At 31.1% G+C, this 13,999-nt stretch overlaps 1 protein-coding gene across 2 annotated transcripts in view; it reads left to right on the top strand.

Moving 5' to 3' along the window:
* Window positions 1-13,999, top strand: part of LOC148281809 (uncharacterized) — a 376,481-nt gene that overhangs the window by 217,193 nt on the left and 145,289 nt on the right. For both annotated transcript variants that reach the window (XM_088226083.1, XM_088226082.1), the window contains one exon: window positions 10,526-10,641. In XM_088226083.1, coding sequence (XP_088082209.1) covers window positions 10,526-10,641 — 116 coding nt within the window. The remainder of the gene's footprint in view (window positions 1-10,525; window positions 10,642-13,999) is intronic.

Raw genomic sequence — 13,999 nt, 5'->3', positions numbered from 1 at the left:
CCTGATGCCTTGTAAAGTCGGCAAGCGCGGCTAAAGTTCTCAAGAGACATCCGCAACACATAGTCAAGCCAACCGTATCGCCTCCGTTTGATGACAGTTGTCATCGGAGGTTGCTGAGTCCGTTCTCCTATATTCCTATTGAACAAATTAACTACATACCTTTGTTAAATTCTTTAAATCAACCTACTCTGGGAGATCTCAAGACAATATCTGACTTAATATATTTTTATATTAAATCAATAATTCTAATTTCAATAGTTGCGAACTCCCGAATTGAATAAATATTAATATACCAATATATAGAACTAGACAAAATACTTTATATTACTGTCACCCTTCTCAAACCAACTATCTTTGTCCCTCACCTATACCGCGTATACACAGACTAGGAAATCAATGTAGTCGAGTCTCTTTTATGATGTTCTAAAGTACCGATTTACAATTAATTTGCAAAAGCTTCTTATGCCAATGATAATAATTTACCGTCTTTTTTCTATCTTTAGTATGCTGACATACATGTATGTTTATATATTTCTCTTGATATTTTCATTTTTCTTTTTATATATCCATGTTTTAATATTGATTTTTATTTTTGTAAATCTGACTGGACTCTTATATTTTATGTTGTAAAAGGCACTTGTGCCGTATAATAAATACATAAAACTAAAATAAATATCTAAAAATAACCAATACAGCACCCTATGCACCACTGGGCGCAGAAAAGGAATCATGATGATAAATATTTTATGTACCTTACAATTTAGTCATTCAATAAAATAAAAGCATTCCAATTATGTATTTCAATAAAGAAGTCATTTTATTCAATATCTCTTCTCAAACACTTTCTTATCCCTACTTAATCTTTGCCTGGAATTTAAGTATATTTTACAAAGGCAAAAGGTTGTTTTTTTTTTATACAAAACGCTCTTTTCTTTATTCCATATTGGATGCTTCCGTGTTATATTAATCAGTTCGTAGGTTTCATTTTATTCTTTGGTTTAAAGAAAATGTTCAGCTTTTCAAGATGTTTTGTTTGCTTTTACGTTACATGTTTTATTTTATTTGATTACAAGCCTTTAAAATGGAATACTTGTAGATGACAAAAAACTTTTTCAGCAACCCTTCTGTTCGCGTTCAATCGAGGGAATGCGTTCAAGCTGCCAAAGCTGCTCGCGATATTTGCACGGTGTACAGTGAAGACGCTTTGAATGATTGATTAACGTATTGTAAAAAAATTAAGATGAATACATTATTGAATAATTGGTTGTAATTTTTATTTGTTTTGTCCGCGTGTTCTCTTTATTTAGAAAAACCGAAAAGAAATTATGTACAATACAAAATCATGAACTTATAGATTTATTTATAATAAGGCCAATAATTAGGATTGAAATATTTAAATTATTTTTTTTATACGGGTAACTGGATTTCAACTTCGAAATATCAGCAGCGAAACTCAAAATAACAAAGATTGAATTTTCAACATATTACTTAAATCAAACTGTCTCTGTGCCTGGGCCGATTAAGAATAAAATTATTTTTGCAAAATAAACTGATAATTGATAAAGTTTTTTAATGGGATAAACATATTACTAAAATATGTAAAATATTAGGAATAGTTATAGGCAGTATGTTTAGAATAAAATATTATGTTCCAATAAAAACATTTAGACTTATTTATCAATTATTAGTGGAATCAATGATTAGGTATGGTATGAGCAGCTGGGGCCTTTCTTGTAAAACCAACATGAAAGAAGTTCAATTTTACCAAACCGGCTCTTAAACTAATCAGCAGATCAGATAGAATTCATAAGGAAGAGGCACCTGAACTTTTTAAAAAGCAAGGGTGCCTGTCCGCAAATACTATGCTAGTCTATGGCTGAAATTTGTTTCTAGATATTGGTTTGATAGTACCTACCAGAAAATATATATACATATACATAATACAAGGCTAGCACAACGTGAAGGCTTGTCAGTACCGAGGTTTTTTAACAAGTATGGCCAAAGAACACTTCATTATACAATTCCTAAAATTTTCAATAAGATTCCTAAGCTGATCTGAAAAGAAAATGTTAACAAAACCATTGATTGATTTGGTGTTTATTTTGTAGAACTCCATATTCAAACTTATAATATTATAAACCAAACACTGATTTGAGTCTACGGAACACTTTATTTTATTTTTACAAATATTAAGTTTCACCATGTTAGGGCATTTTCGTTTGTTAGGGCACTCTCGTTTGAAAATACCCTTACAAGGCGAATCAATTGTCACAAAACTTTTGTTTTTATATTTGTAAAAATAAAATTAAGTGTTCCGTAGACTCAAATCAGTGTTTGATTTTTAATATTATAAGTTAACAAAACTTTAAGAAAAAATAATTAAATGGCCAATATGTAACCAGGCTTTATATTGATTGTTATTTTATGTTAATAGTCAACTAGTTTAATTTTTGGAAATACATTTTGTGTGAAAAATACGTATGTTTTTAGTTCTTAATAATGTTTATAATACTTTTAAATTTATTTAATTTCTTTAACTTTTTTTCTTTGTAAAGGAAAAATAATAAACCTGCTGACAAGCTGGTTTCGCGGTAAAGTGGGTGTCATTATACTTCCTTTTATATTTTCTGTTCATCTTTACCTATTTAAATTTGTTTTTTATTTTTTTTAATAAACGAGAAACCTAGACGTGTGTTTTTGACTCAATGGTGACTTCCAGATAAAAGTCCTAAGTAAGGTCTGCACACATCACCCCGACGCGGCGCCGTGCCGCGGTAAGGTGCCGTGTACAGTCCGTCGCGCCGGCTCACGGCGCACCCGTTCGGCAGTTAATATTTCTCGAAATATTCGTATTACGGTTCGTACTCAAATTTGCAGTTTTTGTCTAGATATGAACCGCGAAAGACGTAATCTTTTCTTTTTATTAAGAATACGTCTTTCGCGGTCCATACGCACCGTAATGCGAATATTTTGAGAAACTCTACTGCCGATCGGGTGCGCCGTGAGCCGGCGCGGCGCACCGTACACGGCACGTACCGCGGCACGGCGCGCCATGATGCGTCCAGACCCTAAGGAAATCGAGCGGAAATAAGTCCGCCTTGTAGTGTATTGGTCGGCGCGTTCACCTATGATGCTCGTGCTCCAAGTTTTGTTTCTGGAAAGATTGACAAGAAATATTAATTAAAATCTGATTTTATGCTGCAATACTTATTGTTTCTGGACTAGCACCTGAAACACAAGGCTTATCACCTTACCTTCATGTAATCGATAATCTTAATTCAACAATGTTTGAGTATGTCCAAATGCTTGCAGACTGGCTAAATTTCCTCCCTAGGGAGTAATTCATATATAAATTTATTTTAACAGAAAGGGAAAACATTTTTGAGAAGGGAATATGGAAGTCTAGGCATTTACAGGGCTGATGATCTGTCATTGGCTGGTTTAAGTGGCCACTTTACACACTGTGTAACATTCACCATTTGTAAACTGTAATGCATTAGTGCATGCAAGCCATAGTTTGTGCTGTGTTGATCGAGGAACAGCACATTATTATTTCGCAACCGGCGGATCGGAACATTGAATGCCACCTGTTCCAGTAACGATGGTACATCAATTAAGCCATTCAGCAAATTAAACATAAATATGGAGTCAATGCTATTTCTACGTTTTTGTAGACTTGAGATTTTTAACATTGACTCCATTTCTCCGTAAGTGTAGTCTTCCCTCTCGAGGCCAATCATCCATGCTACCTTTCTTAGCAAACGATGTTGCACCGATTGTTAAATGGAGTTCTACAAAATAAACTTTAACTCAATGAATAACAAATAATCGACATACGCTGCATTTACTCAACTTATTCAGTACGCAATGCACCATTGATTACAGACAGAGATATTTTATGATAATTTAAACACACAAAATCTCAGAAATACGCCTTAAAACTTTCTTTAACTTTTTACATCAACAACTTAAATCTCGAATAGATCCGTATAACTTTTAAGAGCACTAACATCATTGAAATGAAACCTTCATAAATCTGTTTTCAAACTGTTGTATCCAAGAAAACTTTATTTTATATGATAAATAACCCAACAAATAAATACGTTTCTTGGGCATAAAAAGGGGGATGAAATATGCTGTACTCTATTTCACCTAAGGGAGCCAAATTTTTGTATAAAATGGTCGCTGTTACTCGCCGCGACGCGCCGCATACAACGGAACGGAACCTATGGTCTAGCAATGTTTTATTTTTTCAGCGGTTTACCACTGTGATATTAAGGAAAAGAATTCTGGCTAATGAAGAAGTTCAATGGCTTATCAATTATTTTGTTTGTTAACAAACTAAGCCAATTTTTTTTTTAATCGCCACGATTTCTTTGAGTTAGTATTTTTTTATTACTCCGTGCGTGACGTCACTAGTTTTTTTCGATTAGTTGGTTGGCTTCCCGGAAACCGAAAATTTATCACAACACTATCATTGGTTAGAAGAACTTGTGTCGTCGATATAAACAAAATATATTTTTTTGTTAAAAATTTTAGAGAAACTTCGCAGTTCAATTAAATGCACTAATTTTTACCCCGTGAAAGAAAACATTTTTACATCCGATTTTCAGTAACACTGAACTTCCTCATTACTCCTTAGCACTGCCTTTTTTGTTCCTTTGTCTCTCTCAAACTTCTGTCAGAGTTGGACAGTTGTCGTATGAAAATTATTTAGCCGTATGAAGCATTTTTTTATCAACTGTTCGCGGTCAATTATTTATATAAAGGAGTAAAAAATATTTAAAACATGTAACTTAAAAATCAAAGTTTGTTGTATTTATGTATTCGTGTGTCAAATGAAATTGCACATTTTGAAAGACGTTGTATTTTTATTGAATTGTTCGACCCCGATTCGACTTGAATCGACCCTGACGCCATTTCTGCTGATTTTTATACGAAATAATCTCCTGAATCCGAATATCCGCCCCGTTTTCTCATCACCCACCGGTTTCAATACCCATCTTCGAATATTTTTACCCACGACTTTGAGCCACAGCCACGACCATTAAATGATACGTTCACTGAAGATAAAGATTATTCAGCTGATTCAGCTCATTGACAACGTCATCTTTAATATTATTTACAGCAAAACTAATACTAAAAAAGCAGCTTTTCATCCCTTCAAATGAAATTCATGACCGTGAAATAATTATCGATAGGTGATAAAAATTGGAGACTCCTCCGAAAATGGTGGGTGATGGAGGAAAACGGGAATTATATTCGAATTCAGGAAGTTATTTACTTAAGAATCAGGATGAATGGTGATAGGGCTCGAAATTTTTATTTTTTTTGCAGCTCAGAGCAATAAAAGATAATAGATAAATATCATGTCAAAGTGTCATTATGGACTCCTTATGTGGGTACAATTAACTTTTTAGATATGTCAGTTTGAGGGGAACAATTAAGTCATTCCAAAATCTATTAAATATTATTAACTCAAAAACACATTTTTGCGTGCGATGTGCAATTTTCAAAGTGCTCGACAGGTGTCAGCCTTGTCGCTAAAGTCAAGGGGGTTCAGTGTGATCAATTTGCAGTTCGGTTTTTAAGTACCTACTGGTACCTACTTTTTTATTTTTCCATACATTATTTACATTGAAATATAATAACAAAAATACACTTTAGAAAAATATATTTTAAAATTAAGCTTTAACATAAATTGGGAAAAATCTCCAAAAAGACTTCAGCGTCTGAGCGTTGGCCATTCTTTTTTTAATTATTAAAAAGTTAATAGCATATAAATATAGTACGACATGACCATGAAAAGAAGATGATTGATTTAAGTGTTTGAAAACAATCGTTACAGTACAGATTTTTTTGCATTGCACAGCACTAGACTTGTAATTGCCTAGTTTTGATAACTTTATACACAATTCCGGTTGGGTTTTAAAAAAAATACATATTTCACACCATTGTTTCTTGTCTTATTACTTGGACTTGTTTGCTGTCCGATCAACTTTGATTATTTACAAGGCATAAGTTTTACGTATTATTCTTTTGCAATAAACCTGAAGATAATCCAAAAATATTGAATAATTACACGAAACGTTCAAGTGTAATCATCGATAACATATTTACTATTGATAAACTCCCAATTGACTAGAATTTTAGTTGGCTCCATCGATAAATCTGTCAAAGCCATTTACGATCGCACGCCATCGGATCACAGTTCTTTTTTGTGAGTTACTTTCGAAATATACAATAGAAAAATATATGAGTCAAAATGGGTTTCGATTATTGAATTGGTTTCAACCTGTGCTAGTGTCAACAACTTAAGTTCTTATTTTTCTTTATCCAGTCACCTTTTTTACCAAATTCCACCCCATACAAAACCCTTCAAATAATTCAACTTCATCAGAAACAGATATTTTTTAATATAAAATTTATAGTTGAAGCACTTACTTTGTAGTTATTTATTTTATCAGATTTTTTTATTTGGACGCCGCCCTCGCGCATTCTTTTTCCAAACACTTTTATTACTTGTTTTAATGTTTATTCATTTATTTATAAAATTTACAGAGTTTCTTTGTTTCAAGTCCCGCCTAGCTAGGAAATTCCTGTGTTTAGGAAAGACCTTCCTTTTTACATGTCTTGTTTTATTTCATTAAATGATGCTCAATAAATTCAAATAATAATAATAACATCAAAAAAAAAATGTAAATTAGAGAACATGCAGGTGATAATAATAAAAATTGAACCATAAATATAAATTAAAAAATCGGTTGTCAGATGGCAGAAGGAACCATCTGTATTTTTGTATGTTTAAGTTTTCAAATGTTTTAATTAATATTTTAGTAAATACACACAGAAAAAAAATTAGCGTCACTTAGAATGGTAATTTATTATTGAGAAGCAACACTCAAACATTTTAGTTTGTGGATTAAATTCTTAAAATTAAGACGTATTTCAGCTCTCCTGAACATTTTTGAAAATCACAGATGGTCCCTTTTGCCATCTGAATACCGAAGTATACCATTATTAATTAGAAAATAAAACATTTATGTTTATTTGAAAACATACCGATAATAATAAAAATTGAAGCATAAATAAAAATTAAAAAATATACCATTATTAGTTAAAAATGAGACTTAATTATTATAAATTAAAAAACATACCGATAATAATAAAAATTGAAGCATAAATACAAATTATAAAATAAAGCATTAATAATTAAGGAATGAAACATTAATATAAATTAGAAAACATTCCGATAATAATAAAAATTTAAGCACAAATATAAATTGGAAAATATACAGATAATAATAAAAATTAAAAAACAAATATAAATTAGAAAATATATTATTTTTAATAAAATATTAAACATACGTGTAAATACTAGTAATAATAAGAAAATGAAAACAATTGGTAATGAATAAACAGAAAAAGTTGACAATGTTTGATTATGTCCAAATGCTTGCAGACTGGCTGGATTTCCTCCCTAGGGAGTTGTTCATATTTAAATTTATTTCAACAGAGAGGGAAAAATTTTTCGAGAAGGGAATATGGAAGTCTAGGCATTTACAGGGCTTATGACCTGTCATTGGCTGGTTTAAGTGGCCACTTTACAAATCACCTACAGTCTGCAAGCATTTGGACATAATCAAACATTGTTGAATTACTACCTGGTAAAAGAAGAAGTATAAAAATTGGAAAATTGTTTTCAGGCGTTGCCTAGTAGGTGATTTGGTTCAGCCGGATGAATCTCACCCACGTGATAAAGGTTTTAGCTCTTTTGCTTCACAAAAGTCAACAGATGGAAGAGTTTAGGAAATGTGGATGTTCAAACATGGGCAGAATGGTGAATGTTACACAGTGTGTAAAGTGGCCACTTAAACCAGCCAATGATAGGTCATAAGCCCTGTAAATGCCTAGACTTCCATATTCCCTTCTCGAAAAATTTTTCCCTCTCTGTTGAAATAAATTTAAATAAGAAAAAGTTGAAATTACATATAAATAATAACAATAATGAGATATTTGGCAATTAAATTAAATAAACGATATGTTCAATTTATCGAAATGTTTGTGAACAAATACTGGACAGTTGATTAAAATAATTGGTGTACATAGAAATATAAAAAACATAACCATTTTCAGTCATTACTAAGAAGGTAAAATAATACGTATAAATTTCATCCAATTAACAAAGGTTTTAAAACATTTAAGTTTGTAAGTGAAAATTCTTGATGGAAGTTCATTGTAATTTATTACATAAATAAAACACGAGTGATACTTTAATCCACAAATTTGGAATATCCAGTGACCCGTTTCATCGCTTTCGCGACATCATCGACCAGTCTCGAAGATGTCGCGAAAGCGATGAAACCGGTCACTGGATATTCCAAAATTGTGGATTAAAGTATCACTCGTGTTTTATTTATATAACAAAACAAAGGTTTTAGTTATCGAATTTTCAATGGGTAATATTCTCGTGAATATTTTGAATTATAAGTTATCAGTACACTTTTTACTTTATTTTTACATAAACGTTATAAAACTAAGATTTGTAGTAAATTACGCAAATATGTGGAGAAGACTTATTTTTTTTAGTATATTTAGAAAAATATGTCATTTTTTTCAAAAACATTAACGCAAACTCAACAACACTTAAAAGGCTCGAGATTGAAAATGTTTATTTCTCCTGTAAAGTTCAGCTTTGGTACTGTGGTTTTATAACCTTTTTAATTAAATTTTTAAAATCTCAAACCTCCCCTACCTCATTAAGGGTATTTTTAAGATAGTCATAAAAATATTAATTTAAAACGGAGTTCAGAGTTTCCCATAAAATTGAGAGGAATTGTGAGAAAAATTTCTCAGTAATGAAATACTAAACAAGACAAACTGCTCCTTATTTTTTCGGAAACCTCAAACAAATAAATAAAGCTGTTTATCCTGAAGAAGGAATTTGGTTGGAAAACTCTGCTTGTAAAAGGAAGGGCGGGTTTCAACAATACTTATTTTAATTAAAAAATTATTTGAAATATATTTTTGCGGACGGACAAAGAAAGTTGTCTCTTAATTAATTTTGTTTATTTTATTTTTTACTTATACCTTATTGAGTATAACCCGGTGTCTAAAATGGATGAACCTACCTTTTAAATGTTTAACACTTGTGTGGCTATGATGTCATATGAGTCTACATTAAAACACAAGACACGAATCTCTCTTCTTTTTTTTAAATAACGAAGTCGTATTTCACTAAAATAAGCATTGACTGTTTATAAATTTAAAAAATTAGACTGTTTAGTTACGTATATAATATTATTTAGTTTTTAAATATCTTTCTTTTCTTTTACTTAATGTTACATGATGTCACAGCAGAGTTTTGTAAAGAGATTTTTTTAGCACGGCTTTTTAAGAGTTAAGAGTAGTTTGGTATTTCATATAACATAATAATAAATCAAATAATTATTTAATATTGATTATTTCACCTGGACTGTAACATATCATATTTTTGCAATGTTTTTATTGTATCAATTCATTTATATTTGTTACGAATTATAACAACCGTCGTCTTTGGTGTCGGCTTCGTAGCTCGGGTGATTTGATTTTTTTTATATAAAATATTTCAATGATGCTATAAAAGTTACAATGGCACAGACATTATTAAAAACTCACTTGTAATCGAAATCAGTAGCTAAGCTTTTGTACAAATGAGGCCGCCTAAAATTTAACTTTATTACATTAAATTATTAGACGTTTCCTCACTAATGAAAAGTTTTTTTTTTCAAAGTTTTAAATATAATACTCGTATTTATCGCCATTTTAATTTTACCAAAAAATCCTTATTTTAAGTTATTTTATTAATCTGGACATGAGTTCATTTTTTTTAGTAAAAAATATTAGAACTAATTTACTGGATACCTCCTCAATGATTTATAATTGAACGTTGTTATGCAGAAAGCAGCCAGCCATAGAAAAGTGAAACTGAAATAATGGCACCTTTGTGAAAAGATTGAGTAATCAAATCAGTTAGAATATTTTTGACTTTAACAAATTATAAATAAAGCACACACCAGTTTTTATATACTACAAACAAGAATCTTATTATATATTTGTCAAATTTTAATGATTTAAGTATTTAAGATTTTTCTGGTGCTGTGGGTGTTTTCTGCAAATTGAGAAATGCCGTTTTTGTGATTTAAACTATTTTCAGAGGGGGATTATTACAGTTTTTTGTATGAAAGCGGTCTGGTTGTTTTTAGCAGAACATAGAATTGACCTTACTGCACAAAATTGTTGATTGGCTGCTATCTGCACAACTACGTTCAATTGTAGTACTAGCTGAAACCAATGGAATTTTTTCCAAATAAATCAATTATGTACACGACTGGCGAGAGTTTGAGATACAACAGAACATGTTGAATAAGTAAACAAACTTATATTATTGATTGAATCGGCATTAACTTTGTGGAATGACAATTAAAAGTAAACTTAAGTGCTCTAAAAACAAAGTTTTATATCAAACTTGTATTTTTGTTGCCAGGATAACAGAAAAGACGGCCAGGTCACAGTTCCTGGCATACTACAGCTTCACAGCGCTGAGCAATTCACAAGGAGTGGGTTTCCAACCCCGAGGGGGTACTCGGATCTTGAAGACAGGTTAGTTATGATCGCGTTTATGTTCTCCTATCATTTACTTTCAAACAACACCTTGCGGATGTCAACTTTTTTTAGCAACACCGAGTAAATAAAGTTTTTGCATAAATACTTATTTCCTATTTACTAGAAATGATATCATGGATTTTTAGAATACGCGTGATGTTATTAACACTAGTTTTTCATTGTTTGTTTTTTGATCGCGGGTTAGTTTTAGGTCCAGATGTAAGATATTTTTTTTGCACAGAACAAGCCAGAAAGTTCAATTACTGTGTTGAGTTACATCACAACACACCTAGGTTTGAGAAAAGTCACATTTCATTTGTGGTTTCTTACCAGGAATGGAAGCCGGAACCTTCCGTACGTGAGTCGGGTATCTTTGTCAGTACACAGCACAGGTCACTTTCGTGGCTAAATGAAAGGTAAACACACCAGTTTGACATTAACTACTTGACTAAAATTGAGACTTTAAAAATTGTGCACAAAATAACTCTGGGAAACATACAAGACGACGACATAATATTAGTCAAAAATGCTGACATACACAAATATAACACCAGACAACAACAACACTATCATATTGAAAAAGCAAAGACAAACACGGGACAGTAAAAAATACTACATAATGGACTTGAACACTACAACGACTTACCTTACTGCTTGAAAACTTTTACTGGAGACAAATTTAAAATCAATCTGAAAAAGCACATGATGACTCAACTAACTAGACTAGACGAGACATAAAATGACTAGACAATATAAAATTTCTAATGTAACCCTAACGGGTTTTTTAAAATTGTAAATAAATAAAAAAACCATATTCAATCATTTCAATTTTTTTTGTACTTCAGATTAACGCATCAAAAATATTCTGTGTGAATCATCATTTCTGTAATTTGATTTTATTTTTTGGATTCATAATTTGCTGCGAATTATTAAAAAATACCATTTTATTATATTTTTTTCATTCATATATTTCATACAAAAATGTTCGATACAAATCCTGTTGTTTGGATATTTTTTTGCCCGCATACCTGAAGTTCAAATCGCACTATAGCGTCACTGCACTTCACCGACGCTGCTTGCAACAATTGTGCTCACTAGTGACACTAATGCCGCGTAGTGGAGCGTAGCTATAATACAGTTTGTTTCATCCAAAATAGTGAAAATGTCGTGTTGCTGCGACGCGCCGCACAGCAGCAGTGACGCTCTAGTGCGATTTGACCTTAAAGGAAAACGAAATATTGCTATAAACACATTTTTCATAAAATATATAAATATGGTTTGTATGCCACAAAAAGTGAGAATACTCTAGAAATTCTATATAATGGATTTCAAGGTATCGAAAGGTATCGCCCGCTAACGATTCGGCAAACATATGAACGTTTCTGCTGGACTATTAAAATTTCCTTTTGATAAAAACAATAGAACAACTACTTCCTATCAGACAGTTCCTTCTCTCACGTAATTTTCCTCTTCTTGACGTTATTTGTCTACCGCAGAAACTATTCACAAGTGCAGACACTTGTTCGCTGGAATTACTCGAGGGAATCTTATATTTGTCGGTAAAAGCGCTTCAGCCTCCCGTGTGCTTTTCTACCCTTCTGCAAATGTTTTCTTTTCACTAAAATGTCTAACTTATTTTTCGTGTTTATTTTCGTATCGGATGAGACCGATATTGATTTGACAAACAGGATTTGCCTCCGAGGTAAGTATTTATTTCAGAGTCCTGTAACTTTTTTTCGAAGCAGGTAATGATATCAATTTCTTAGTAGACATGTAAACATTAAACGATTCATGTTTTACGCATTATTATTGTTAACTCTTTTTTTAAAAAACGTGATACGAAATTTTCGTACCCGAAATTAAATAAAATAAATCTTTTTTGCCCCGCAAAACCAATTAATTGTAATAATCCTTTATGTACATAAGTATAATACCGAAAAAATGATACAAAACTTCAAGTCTATAAACAAAATATATTTCTGCCTTTTGTCTGTTATTTGTAAACGAGTTTATCAGCTTTGAATCGACAATCCTCATAAATATGTATTTATGCGCTTAATCAATTCCCCCTATGCTCGTATTTTTTGGTTTATTTATCGCCATTATTTAATGTTTTAATAAAAACAAATTCAGAGTAATACTTCAACTTATTTTTAAAAAACTAGACAACATAAAAATCTATAATAGATCAATGAAAACGGTAAGATATAATTAGGTGATTCAAAAGATATTATTTCAAATAGTTAATAACACTTTTTTGAAGATAACATTTTAACGATCGTTCTTGAGTATTTACTAAAGTGAATGTTTTTCGTATAGTTTAACCTAGATATGTGTAAAATTAATTATATAATATATTAATAAGTTTAATATTATTGATTGTAAAATTAATAATATTAAACTTACCAGGAGTTTTGTTATATTGGTTACGTATTTTTCAAATGAAAAGACTCACAGACGTATTAAATCAAGTTGTCTTCAAATTGAAAATGAACTAAGGTATAACCGCGTGGTAAAATGAATGATTTTATGTCTGTTACGACGTTGCGAAACGTGTTTGCGCCCAGAGCTGATCGGCTTCCGTTTGGCAGTGGCTAGTCGCGTGTTGAGTTTGTTAGTTTGAACAGACTTGAAGTGATAAATTTCGTCTGGTGTTACCAGTGGTGTCCATAGTACAAAATAGAGTCTGTTGTTTATGAAAAAGAGATAAATTTTGTATTTAAAGAAGTACCTTATTTAATTGAGAATTTCATTGCTTTCTTAACTTTGTTTTCAGTTTTTTATGTGACAAAAAGAAAAATTATTACAATCTTAAAATATGAATTAAAAAAAAAAAAAAAATAATTTCGTCGTTGCGCTGGCAATATTCATCAAATGTTTTTATTTGATGGCATCTTTGATTTCTCATTAAAATTACACAGCTTCTTTTCAACAAAACATACCTACCTTTATATTTTTTCAATGTGAAATAACGTTTTTTTTCATTTTTTTCTAAACAAATAAATATGTTTTAAAAAATCCATTATCAAAGGGTACATAGATTTATTTATCTCCTTAAAATGTCACTTAACAGATATTGCCGGCACAACGATGATTTATTTAAATTTAGCATGTTGGTATTATTATTTATGACTTTTAGTAATATGGTGTAACACAAAAAGGTTTGATACTAATAAAACAACAATAAAATAAATTTTCGTCTAGGACCGTACCCACAGTCGTTAAAAAGCTCGGGTATTTTACCTTTCTACCTTTTGTTGTACAACGGTCTATGCACAAATACTGTGAACTCAAATTTTAATAAAAAAAAGTCCCATCTACCCACGGGAACACTAAAGTGTTACCTCTAGCCACC

Source organism: Micrasema longulum, unplaced genomic scaffold (assembly GCF_059751315.1).
Source record: "Micrasema longulum isolate JH-2025_06_02 unplaced genomic scaffold, ASM5975131v1 h1tg000406l, whole genome shotgun sequence".
NCBI classification, from domain to species: Eukaryota; Metazoa; Arthropoda; class Insecta; order Trichoptera; family Brachycentridae; genus Micrasema; species Micrasema longulum.
Note: the sequence above shows the minus strand (reverse complement) of the source record. Positions and strands in the feature narration are given on the sequence as shown.